Genomic DNA, 12,662 nt, shown 5'->3' with positions numbered 1-12,662 from the left:
GGACTTTATGATTTATTTGTCGCCCTCTCTGCGGGTTGTCTATTTTGCCATTCTATACATCTGAAGAGGATCTATGTCTTCCCTGTGTTTTGACATTAAAGGACTCTGTTTTTGTTAAACCGCTTTTGGGTCCTCACTCACCTGCATAACAAAATCAAGCCAGTCGGTCACATAAGGCCTACCTTTATGCAGCGGAGGTAATGAGAGAAAATTGTTATTATATATGGGGTAGTTTAGTGTATGCACATAGATAGACAGCACAAAGATGTGTTTTCAAAGCTTGTTAAATTAGCAACAGCTAGCTCTGGTCCAGGGTGTTATGGGCTGCTTACTGATGTGAAACATAAACAAATGCACATTGGTACTGTTGTGTTCCTAACAGTTCCAAATAATTATCATCCATCATCCGCAACTTGTGTTGTGAAATCTGTTGTGAATGTATTGTAATGTTTTAAAAATTGTATAACTGCTGTCACGAGTGGCGCTCGGCGGTCGTCATCACCGGCCTATTAGCTGCCACTGATTGTCTTTCCTCCCCCTCCTTGTATGTTTATTGGTAGCACCTGTTTAGGTATGATTAGTTTGTCTTTATTAGACAGCCGGCCCGCCTGGTTGTTGTGCGGGATTATTTCAGTGTAACCTTCGGCTCTGTTGTAGAGGTACGTGTTAGTGCCTGGTCGTGACTTTTCCGTTGTACATTTTCATTCCCTGTGTTTGGGGTCGTTACTATTGTGAGTACCCTGTGGTGCGTTGGTGCAATTAAAGACGCACAGCATTGCACTCTCTGTCTCCTGCGTCTGACTCCACACCCACGACACCCGCAGCATTACAACTGCCTTCATTTTGCTGGACCCCATGAAGAGTAGCTGCTGCCTTGGCATAAATACAAATACAAAAGTCTAAAGCAACTGGTACAATGTACTCACCTGTAGTTTCTGTGTCAAGGAGTGTCTCTGCTCTAGCAGCTCGTTAGCGTTCTCCACTTCCTCTTTCAACCGCTCCATTTCCTGTGGGTGAGACAGGGAGTTTCAGAGAATCAAGATACACATTGTTACAGATTGTTATTTGCTATACAGTGCATTCGGAAAGTATTCAGACCCCTTCCCTGTCAAGGTGTGTCTAAAGGCGAAGTCAGGTGCAGGAGAGCAGAGTATTATAAATAAAGCGCACTTTATTAAAGTTCCAAAACGGGAGCACAACAAAACAAACGCGCTCAAAAACACGGAACAATAAAGTAAAGCGCTAAAGACCATCGTATGACATGAAAACAATTACACACAACACATGATGGGAAATATAGGGTTAAATACAATTAGATTGATTGGGGAAATGAAAACCAGGTGTGTATGAATACCAGACAAGACAAATGGATATATACAAAATGGAGCGGCGATGGCTAGAAACGTAGATCGCTGAACGCTGCCCGAACAAGGAGAGGAGCCGAATTCAGTGGAAGTGACATTCCCTTTTTCTATATTATGTTACGTTACAACCTTAAATAAAATGTATTAAATAAATAAAAATCAATCTACACACAATACCGGATATTGACAAAGCGAAAACAGTTTTTTTTAAATGTTTGCATATGTATCATAAATAGAAATACCTTATTTACATACAGTGGGGCAAAAAAGTATTTAGTCAGCCAGCAATTGTGCAAGTTCTCCCACTTAAAAGGATGAGAGAGGCCTGTAATTTTCATCATAGGTACACTTCAACTATGACAGACAAAATGAGAAAAAAAATCCAGAAAATCACATTGTAGGATTTTTAATGAATTTATTCGCAAATTCAGACCCTTTGCTATGAAACTCAAAATGTCCATTGAACATCCTGAGATGTCTCTACAACTTGATTGGAGTCCACCTGTGGTAAATTCAATTGATTGGGCATGATTTGGAAAGACACACACCTGTCTACAGTGGGCTCCAAAATTACTGGCACTGCACAAACAATACTTAAAAGAAATATAAACAACACAATTATAGAGATAAACTAAAAATACCAACATGTGAGAAATACTGTACTTTATTAATGTTTCAATGGAACACATCAAAATCATTTCTTGATTCAATGAAAAATCAATGTCTGGAGTGGGGATAAAATGGCGCCTGAGAGAGAACACTGTGTTTCAGCTCCCGTGGCATTTGTTAATTTCTCTTTTTATATTCATTTTCTAGCTTGAAAAAGTGGTAGAATTTGCTAAATAAGTTATCCTACAATGAGTCTTGACGGCTATTTCTCAAAGATTTCCGACAACATGACCAGCAGAACTACTAAGAACTCGACCAAAACCACCAACCCTGTCGATGTGCGGGAGGAGCTAGCTAACTTTAGCGAAGCTAACACCATTGCGGATCCAGGCACAATGGACCTGGTGATTCAAAGTATGACGGATAACATTACTAAAGTGATCGATGTTAAGATGGAAGCAATAGCAGGCCATTCAGCTGAACTACAGAGGGTTGTCAAGCGTGTGGATGAGGTGGAAGGAAGAATTGCTATTGTGGAAACTTCAACTACATCAATGGACACTAAGATAAAGGCACTTGAGAAACAGGTGCGCAAAATAGCGGAGCACATTGACCACTTGGATAATCGAGGACGCAGATGCAATATCCGTGTTGTGGGACTTCCGGAAGGTTCTAAAGGGACACGTTCAGTAAATATTTTATGGCTACCTACAAATGGACACTAAGGCTGGTCTTGTGAAGCTGGACAGAGCCCATCGCTCTCAAGCACCGATACCCAGTCCCAACCAGCGCTCACGGCCAGTGGTTATTAAGTTCCACAACTTCACCGACAAGCAACGCGTCATGGATGCGTCCAGACGTATTGGTTCTGATGGTAGTCAAGGTCCAAGGGTCTCATTCTTCAATGATTATTCCACAGCGGTTATACGAAGACGCAAGGCATTTGATGAGATGAAGGATCGAATCAAGAAAATGAAGATGGACTACGCACTGCTGTACCCGGCCACATTGAAGATTATGGTCAACGGATTGCCTAAAAAACGACACACCTGAAGAGGCTTCTGCGTTTATTGACTCTCTCAGTTAAATAACTTTAAGCTTCACCTCCGCAGCATTGGATAACTTTTTTATTTGAATCTGATCATGAAGCAGTGATGCGAGTTCTCAAGTTCTCCTGTTCAGTAATAGGGGAAGAGGCATTGCCGTGCCCTCTTCACGACTGCGTTGGTGTGTGTGGACCATGATAGATCATTAGTGATGTGGACACCAAGGAACATGAAGCTCTTGACCCGCTCCACTACAGCCATGTCAATGTGAATGGGGGCGTGCTTGGTCCTCTGTTTCCTGTAACCCATGATCAGTTCCTTGGTCTTGCTGACATTGGGGGAGAAGTTGTTGTCCTGGCATCACACTGTCAGGCCTACCAGCATTGTGTACTCAGCAAACTTAATGATAGTGTTGGAGTCGTGCACGGCCACGCAGTCGTGGATGACCAGGAAGTACAGGAGGAGACTAAGAATGCACCCCTGAGGGGCCCCCGTGTTGAAAGGATATGTTGCCTACCCCTCACCACTTGGGGGTGGCCCGTTAGGAAGTCCAAGATCCAGTTGCAGAGGGAGGTTGTCAGTCCCAGGGTCCTTACCTTAGTGATGAGCTTGGAGGGCACTATATGGTGTTGAATGCTGTGCTGTAGTCAATGAACAGCATTCTGACATAGGTGCTCCTTTTGTCCAGGTGGTAGAGGGCAGTGTGAAGTAAAATAGAGATGTATTATCTGTGGATCTGTTTGGACGGTATGCAAATTGGAATGGGTACTGGGTTTCTGGAATGATTGTGTTGATGTGAGCCATGACCAGACTTTCAAAGCTTTTGATCACTACAGATGTGAGTGCTTAAGGGCTATAATAATTTAGACAGGTTACAGTACCTTGGTGTTCTTGGGCACAGGGACTAGGGTGGTCTACTTGAAACATGTAGGTATTAGAGACTGGGTCAAGGAGAGGTTGAAAATGTCAGTGAAGACACTTGCCAGCTGGTCAGCATATAATCTGAGCACATCTCCTGATAGTACGTGAATGTTGACCTGTTTAAAGGTCTTACATCGGCTATGGATAGCATGATCCCAAGGTCATCCAGGACAGCTGGTGCTCTCATGCATTGTTCAGTGTTGGTTGCCTGGAAGCGAGCAAAGAATGCATTTAGCTCTTCTGGTAGGCTCGCGTCACTGGGCAGCTTGCGGCTGGGTTTCCTTTTGTAATCCGTGATAGTTTGCAAGACTATTGCCTGTTGCCTGTTTTCATTGCTCCGAGGTCATAGTCCGAATTAGTGTTCTCTGCCTTGAAAGAGGAAGCTCAAGCTCTTAGCTCAGTGCAGATGTTGCTTGTAATTCATGGCTTCTGGTTGGGATACAGTGCCTTCAATAAGTCATCTTTTTATAAATATATATATTTAACCCTTATTTTACCAGGTAAATTGACTGAGAACACATTCTCATTTACAGCAATAGGAATTAGTTACAGGAGAGATGAGGGGGGATAAAAATAAAAAGCATTATGTTTGGGGCAAATCCAACACATCACTGATTACCACTCTTCATATTTTCAAGCATGGTGGTGGCTGCATCATGTTATGGGTATGCTTGTCATTGGCAAGGACTAGGGAGGTTTTTAGGATAAAAATAAACGGAATACAGATATAAACACAGGCAAGATCCTAGAGAAAACCCTGGTTCAGTCTGCTTTCCAACAGACACTAGGAGACAAATTCAACTTTCAGCAGGACAATAATCTAAAACACAAGGCCAAATCTACACCGGAGTTGCTTACCAAGACAAAATGTAATGTTCCTGAGATTGCCTAGTTCCAGTTTTGGCTTAAATCGGCTTGAAAATATATTTCAAGTCTTGCTGTCTAGCAATTATCAACAATCAACGTGACAGAGCTTAAAGGATTTTAAAAAGACAAATGGGCAAATATTGTACAATCGAGGTGTGCAAAGCTCTTAAAGCCCAAAGACTCACAGCTGTTATTGCTGCCAAAGGTGCTTCTAAAACATATTGACTCAAGGGGTGTAAACACACACGTAAATGAGACATTTCTGTATTTCATGTTGAATACATTTGCAAACATTTCTAAAACACGTTTTTGTTTTGTCATTATGGGCTATTGTGTGTAGATGGGTGAGAAAAACAATGAATTCAATCCATTTTGAATGTAACACAACAAAATGTGGAATAAGTCAGGAGGTATTCATACTTTCTGAAGGCACTACAGGGAGTACCAGATTAATGTGCAGGGGTATGAGGTATTTGAGGTAGATATGTACATAAAGGCAGGGTAAAGTGACTAGGCATCATGATAGATAATAGTAGTAAAATAAAGAACAGAGTAGCATCGGCAAATGATGAGTGTAAAAGTGTGTGTGTATGTGTATTTTGAGTGTGTGTGTGTGTGTTGTGTCGGTATGCGTGTGTGTGTATCAATACAGTAACATGAGATTTGTATGTAAAATATTTACATTTTATCATTTGAGTCATTTAGCAGGTTAGACAACCAGATATCACAGTCAAATATATAGGATACGAACATTCAATTCTAGCTAAACAATAAATATATAGCATTTTGCAACAAAACCCATTTTAATACTAAAATGTATGAATAAGCAAATTTGAGAACAGTCATATTTTACACACTGATGAAGGTACCCATAAATATTTTCTGATGAAAAAACACAAATGTGAAAAATTGGTGAATATAGCATTGAACGTTACCCTGCTTATAAATATCTGGGTATCTGGATTGTCGACAAGCTATCTTCCAAAAATCATATTGATGGGTTAGTTAAAAGTTAAGAATTATAATGAGCTTCCTTTATAGGAATAGGGTATGCCTTTCATTAAATAGTAGAAAACAAATTGTTCAGTTGACATTCCGGCATTACACTATATCGTCTATATGAATGCAGCTACCACTGTATTGAAGGCAATGGACCCAGTGTGTCATAGCACACCAAGCTTTAATGCAGGCGATAGGTTCAGTACACATCACTGCATTCTGAATCAGAAAGTAGGTTGGCCATCTCCAGTCTCATAGATCAATGCCCTGCTCTCTTTTTGTTTATAAAGCCCTCTTGTGCAAACTTTCACCTTACCTTACAGACATACGAGTCACCAGACACGATCAGAGGGATGGCTAATGCTAGATGTCACAATGATCACTATAGGTAAATCTGCATTCAGTTATTTTACGACCTATGTATGGAATGATATGCAGAGCTCTCTGCACCTTGATGCTCTGGTGCCTCTAGAGCAGTTAAAGTTGTTAACCTTTTGTGACTAGGTGCCAGTATTTTCATTTTTGGAGAAAAAAAACGTTCCCGTAGTAAACGGGATATTTTGTAAGGACAAGATGCTACAATATGCATATAATTGACAGCTTAGGATAGAAAACACTCTAAAGTTTCCAAAACTGTAAAAATATTGTCTGTGAGTATAACAGAACTGATGTTGCAGGCGAAAGCCTGAGAAAAATCCAATACGGAAGTGCCTCATGTTTTGAAAGCGCTGTGTTCCAATGCGTCCCTATTGTGCAGTGAATGGGTTATCAACCAGATTACTCTTTCTCCGTATACCCGAAGGTGTCTACAGCATTGTGACGTAGTTATACACATTTATGTTGAAGAATACCCGTAGGCGGCGACATTGCGCAAGTGGTCACCTGATGCTCCCAGAGAGATTCTCGCGTAAAATACAAGAGGTAGCCATTACTCCAATCGGTCCAACTGAAAAACAAATTGTACCGATGGATATATATTATCGAATAGATATTTGAAAAACACCTTGAGGATTGATTATAAACAACGTTTGCCATGTTTCTGTCGATATTATGGAGCTAATTTGGAATATTCTTTGCCGTTTTCGTGACTGCAATTTCCGGGCGATTTCTCAGCCAAACGTGAAGAACAAAAAAGTTATTTCGCCTACAAAAATAATATTTTGGGAAAAAAGGAACATTTGCTATCTAACTGGGAGTCTCGTGAGTGAAAACATCCGAAGCTCATCAAAGGTAAACAATTTAATTTGATTGCTTTTCTGTTTTCCGTGACCAAGTTACGTGCTGCTAGCTGGACAAAATGCTATCGATAAAAATGCTATCGATAAACTTACACAAATGTTTGAAAATCTGAGATGACAGGGTGATTATGATTTTCATGAATAGGAATATTTTCAAGTAATATTTATGTCCGTTGCGTTATGCTAATTAGTGTCAGATGTTGACAACGGACCCGTTCACGGGATGGGGTGTCACTAGAGGTTAATTGAGGACCTCTAACCTCTTTGTTAGGGAATGTGTTTGCTTCTTAAATTGCTTGTAGTATTGTACGTTCTCATTATGTTTAATGGTTGAATGTTGTAAATGTTATAAATTGTGTTCATGCAGAGCTCCCTTGGAAAAGAAGCCTTGGTCCCAATGGGACCCCATGCTAAAATAAAGATCAAATAAAATAGGTGTCTGCAAATATGTCACACACGTACCTCTTCTTTATCCTTCAGAGTGCTTTCCAGTTCCTCAATGGTCTGGTTTAGCTCCGTCTTCTGGGATTTGATCACAGGGGTCTGGGTGTTCTGGCACTCTAGCTCAGTCACCTAGACACACATGCACGCACACACACAGAGACAAAATAAATCAGAAATAAGATACACACATAAATTGAACAAATACCATTGATGCGCCACACACCATTCCCATCTCCCATCTCTCTCCCATGTCTTCTGCCTCCTCACCCGTTTGTGGAGTCTCTCGGCCTCCTCCTGGTAGGCAGCCAGTTGTTGTTTCCACTGTTTTACGTTAGCCGTGGACTCCAGCAGAGTGGCTGTTAGCTTAGCATTGTTCCCTTTTAGAGCTGATAGCTCTGCCTCCCAGTGCTTATTGATGGAGGGGCTGGGAAAGAGGACACATTAACATGATTACTTTATAAGAACAGAACAAAAGGTAACATACTACAGTGGGGCAAAAAAGTATTTAGTCAGCCACCAATTGTGCAAGTTCTCCCACTTAAAAAGATGAGAGAGGCCTGTAATTTTCATCAGAGGTACACTTCAACTATGACAGACAAAATGGAAGAAAACAAATCCAGAAAATCACATTGTAGGATTTGTAATGAATTTATTTGCAAATTCTGGTGGAAAATAAGTATTTGGTCACCTACAAACAAGCAAGATATCTGGCTCTCACAGACCTGTAACTTCTTCTTTAAGAGGCTCCTCTGTCCTCCACTCGTTACCTGTATTAATGGCACCTGTTTGAACTTGTTATCAGTATAAAAGACACCTGTCCACAACCTCAAACAGTCACACTCCAAACTCCACTATGGCCAAGACCAAAGAGCTGTCAAAGGACACCAAAAACAAAATTGTAGACCTGCACCAGGCTGGGAAGACTGAATCTGCAATAGGTAAGCTGCTTGGTTTGAAGAAATCAACTGTGGGATCAATTATTAGGAAATGGAAGACATACAAGACCACTGATAATCTCCCTCGATCTGGAGCTCCACGCAAGATCTCACCCCGTGGGGTCAAAATGATCACAAGAACAGTGAGCAAAAATCCCAGAACCACACGGGGGGACCTAGTGAATGACCTGCAGAGAGCTGGGACCAAAGTAACAAAGCCTACCATCAGTAACACACTACGCCGTCAGAGACTCAAATCCTGCAGTGCCAGACGTGTACCCCTGCTTAAGCCAGTACATGTCCAGGCCCGTCTGAAGTTTGCTAGAGAGCATTTGGATGATCCAGAAGAAGATTGGGATAATGTCATATGGTCAGATGAAACCAAAATATAACTTTTTGGTAAGAACTCAACTCGTCGTGTTTGGAGGACAAAGAATGCTGAGTTGCATCCAAAGAACACTATACCTACTGTGAAGCATGGGGGTGGAAACATCATGCGTTGGGGCTGTTTTTCTGCAAAGGGACCAGGACGACTGATCCGTGTAAAGGAAAGAATGAATGGGGCCATGTATCGTGAGATTTTGAGTGAAAACCTCCTTCCATCAGCAAGGGCATTGAAGATGAAACATGGCTGGGTCTTTCAGCATGACAATGATCCCAAACACACCGCCAGGGCAACGAAGGAGTGGCTTCGCAAGAAGCATTTCAAGGTCCTGGAGTGGCCTAGTCAGTCTCCAGATCTCAACCCCATAGAAAATCTTTGGACAGCAACAGCCCCAAAACATCACTGCTCTAGAGGAGATCTGCATGGAGGAATGGGACAAAATACCAGCAACAGTGTGTGAAAACCTTGTGAAGACTTACAGAAAACGTTTGACCTCTGTCATTGCCAACAAAGGGTATATAACAAAGTATTGAGATAAACTTTTGTTATTCACCAAATACTTATTTTCCACCATAATTTGCAAATAAATTCATAAAAAATCCTACAATGTGATATTCTCGATTTTTCCCCTCATTTTGTCTGTCATGGTTGAAGTGAACCTATGATGAAAATTACAGCGCTCTCTCATATTTTTAAGTGGGAGAACTTGCACAATTGGTGGCTGACTAAATACTTTTTTGCCCCACTGTATGTGACGATCTGCTGTAATCAGGAGATGAGATCAGTCATGCTGAGACCAAGGTCTCTTTTACAGATGAGCCCTATATCAAACATACACATCAAGTGTACACTGTACTGTACACTGAGTGTACAAACATTAAGAACACCATCCTAAAATTGAGGTCACACCCCTCAACTCATTGGGGCATGGAAACTAGAAGGTGTCAAAAGCGTTCCACAAGGATGCTGGCCCATGTTGACTCCAATGCTTCCCACAGTTGTGTCAAGTTGGCTGGATGTCCTTTGAGTGGTGGACCATTCTTGGTACACACGGGAAACTGTTTAGCATGAAAATCCCAGCAGCGTTGCCATTCTTGACACAAACCAGTGCGACCAGGCATCTACTACCATGTCCCGTTCCATCAGAAGAAACACCTTGTGTCCTGTTTTTCAGGTAGTTTTCAAACCAAATGCAGGCTGCCAGACTGAGGCCAATTTCAGACAAGTCTACAAATTAATAATAAATGGTCAACAGTGTCGAAAGCCTTCAACAGGTATATGAAAAGGTCAGCACAATGCTGCCTTTTGTCCACGCAATTTACAGTCTCATTTATCACCAAAGAAGCAGCAGATATAATGCTATGATATGGCCTGAAACCCGACTGGTGGACAGTTAAAATACATTTTGAAGCTAGAAAATATCTAAGCTGAGTGTTGATTAAATATTATTTTTAATTGCTAGGCAAGATAGTTAATTTCAGAGGGGCAACCACCTTTGTGGAGAGGGAGTACATGGGCAGCCTTCCAGGCCTTAGTGATAGCACCCAAAATAATTGTCAGATTAAACTATGTGTCAATGATTCCACAATTAGGGGAGCAGAAAGCTGCAGTAAGAAAGATGCTAGACTCTGACACAACTTGATAAAGCAGAGAGGGAGATAAATTTCCACACTTCAGTGCATTAACTGTTTTCCCAAAATTTTGCCAGATCACCAGCAGAGTCTAAAAACATATATATAACAGTAACATGCAACAATTTAAAGATTTTACTGAGTTACAGTTCATATAAGGAAATCAATTAATTTAAATCAATCCATTAGGCCCTAATCTGTGGATTTCACATGACTGGGAATACAGATTTTCATCTGTTTAAAAGAAAGTAGGTGCGTGGATCAGAAAGCAAGTCAGTATCTGGCGTGACCACCATTTGCCTCATGCAGCGCAACAAATCTCCTTTTCATAGAGTTGATCATTGTTGATTGTGGCCTGTGGAATGTTGTCCCACTCCTCTTCAATGGTTGTGCGAAGTTGCTGAATACTGACAGGAACTGGACAAGCTGTCGTACACGTCCATCCAGTGCATCCCAAACATGCTCAATGGGTGGCATGTCTGGTGAATATGCAGGCCATGGAAGAACTGGGACAATTTCAGTTTCTAGGAATGTGGCTGTGCTTTATCATGCTGAAACATGAGGTGATGTCAGCAGATGGATGGTACTACAACGCTCACTAACAGGGATGTAAACCAATTTGTGCACAGAATTTGAGAGAAATAAGCTTTATGTGCGTATGGAACATTTATGGGATCTTTTATTTCAGGTCATGAAACATGGAACTAACACTTTACATGTTGTGTCTATATAATTGTTCAGTGTATTTCTTAATTGCCTGAAAAGCTGCCAATCAGCTACAATCCGTTCTTCTATTTTTGGCCAAGGCCTGATTTATCGTCATAACAAGATCTGAATGTTCTATAGCGAATCAAGGATTCGTTCAAATTTTAACTGCAAGGCGTTTAACACTAGATCCACTGGGCCTCAAGGGACCCTCCTTTTTTCTGACCACAACATTCTAACAGTGTAATTCATTAATTTCATATATGCTAGGGCAAAAACAAAATCACTTGATTGTGTTTATGAAGGTGTTAGGTAACATGTATATAGCCTCGTTATTATTATGTCATTTTCAATGTTTTTAAATAGGATATCCAATAGGCCTCCCTCTGTAGTAGTAGGATCTCGATGTTACCTCCTCTCCTTGGTGGAGCAACATGCTCAACGCCTGTGTATTTGAGGGAGGAGATGGGATGGTTAGCTTCAACAAAGTGAGCTGCTACTGGATAGTCAGTGTTCTTACACCTGATTGAGCTGCGGTGTTCAGCTATGCATTGTTTAAATTGTATTTTTGTTTGTCCTATGAAGGCTTTCCCACATGAACAGGTGATGAGATAGATTACTCCCTTTGTCTTGCATCAGATGATACCCCTGGCAGGGATTTTTCAACATGTATGTGTGTGTCTGAAGCAGGATGTTTTTGTAGTGCTATTATTGCACTGTGAGCATGAGCCACATTTATAGTTCCCATTTGGAATGGGTGTCAAGAGAGTCTGAGTGGGCTCAGGGTGCAGGTCAAATCTCACTAAGCTATCCCCAATATTGCGACCACACTTATAGACCACCAGTGGGGGTTATTTGATGAGGTGTTACATTTTTTGTCTGAATGCAGAATATGCCAGTGCTTTTTCAGGATTGTTTTCATTTTCTCTGAACACTTGGTGTACTTAGTGCAAAAGACTGTTGCATTGTTTTTCTTCTTTGGTTTAGTTTTCAGCAATTCCTGTCTTGGTTTTTTAGATATTTTCATCATTGCAACATCAAGAGTTTTTTGTACTTGCTAGTGTACAAGTTCGCCACATCAAAAGTGGCCAGCAGGGTGCCCTCTGGTATCCTTCCTAAGCCCTCTATCAATGAGATCATCTGACTAGTGTCTTTTATATTATATTCTCAACCATCAGTTTAATGCGGTGGTCCACAAATGTAGAAATGTTGAACGTCACAGAGTCAATTGCTGCTACAATGGATGTACCTGGGGTAGGAGACACTTGTGTTTTTAAGCGACTGTATGAAAGGTTGGTATCTTAGGAAATTTCCCACATTGAAATTCACATTCTTTGTTGCTGATTTGTCCTGATTCCAAACAGCTTTCCACTGTGGATGTGATATTATGCTGGAATTGTAGGCTAGGGTTATAATTCAGTTTGTGATAGAAGTCACCTTTAGATGGTTGTCGGCGACTTTCATTAATGGTCACATTTGTTTTGTATACAAATTCTTCCTCCTTTGTCACATTTTTTG

General features: G+C 41.1%; 1 protein-coding gene across 1 annotated transcript in view; it reads right to left on the bottom strand.

The window, feature by feature from the left end:
- homer1b (homer scaffold protein 1b) overlaps window positions 1-12,662 on the bottom strand; it is a 61,715-nt gene that overhangs the window by 10,081 nt on the left and 38,972 nt on the right. Inside the window, exons 5-7 of the mRNA XM_029638667.2 lie at window positions 7,756-7,912; window positions 7,507-7,617; window positions 927-1,007 (exon numbers count right to left, since the gene is read on the bottom strand). Coding sequence (XP_029494527.1) covers window positions 927-1,007; window positions 7,507-7,617; window positions 7,756-7,912 — 349 coding nt within the window. The remainder of the gene's footprint in view (window positions 1-926; window positions 1,008-7,506; window positions 7,618-7,755; window positions 7,913-12,662) is intronic.

The sequence above is a fragment of the Oncorhynchus nerka genome, linkage group LG27 (assembly GCF_034236695.1).
Source record: "Oncorhynchus nerka isolate Pitt River linkage group LG27, Oner_Uvic_2.0, whole genome shotgun sequence".
Lineage (NCBI taxonomy): Eukaryota > Metazoa > Chordata > Actinopteri > Salmoniformes > Salmonidae > Oncorhynchus > Oncorhynchus nerka.
Note: the sequence above shows the minus strand (reverse complement) of the source record. Positions and strands in the feature narration are given on the sequence as shown.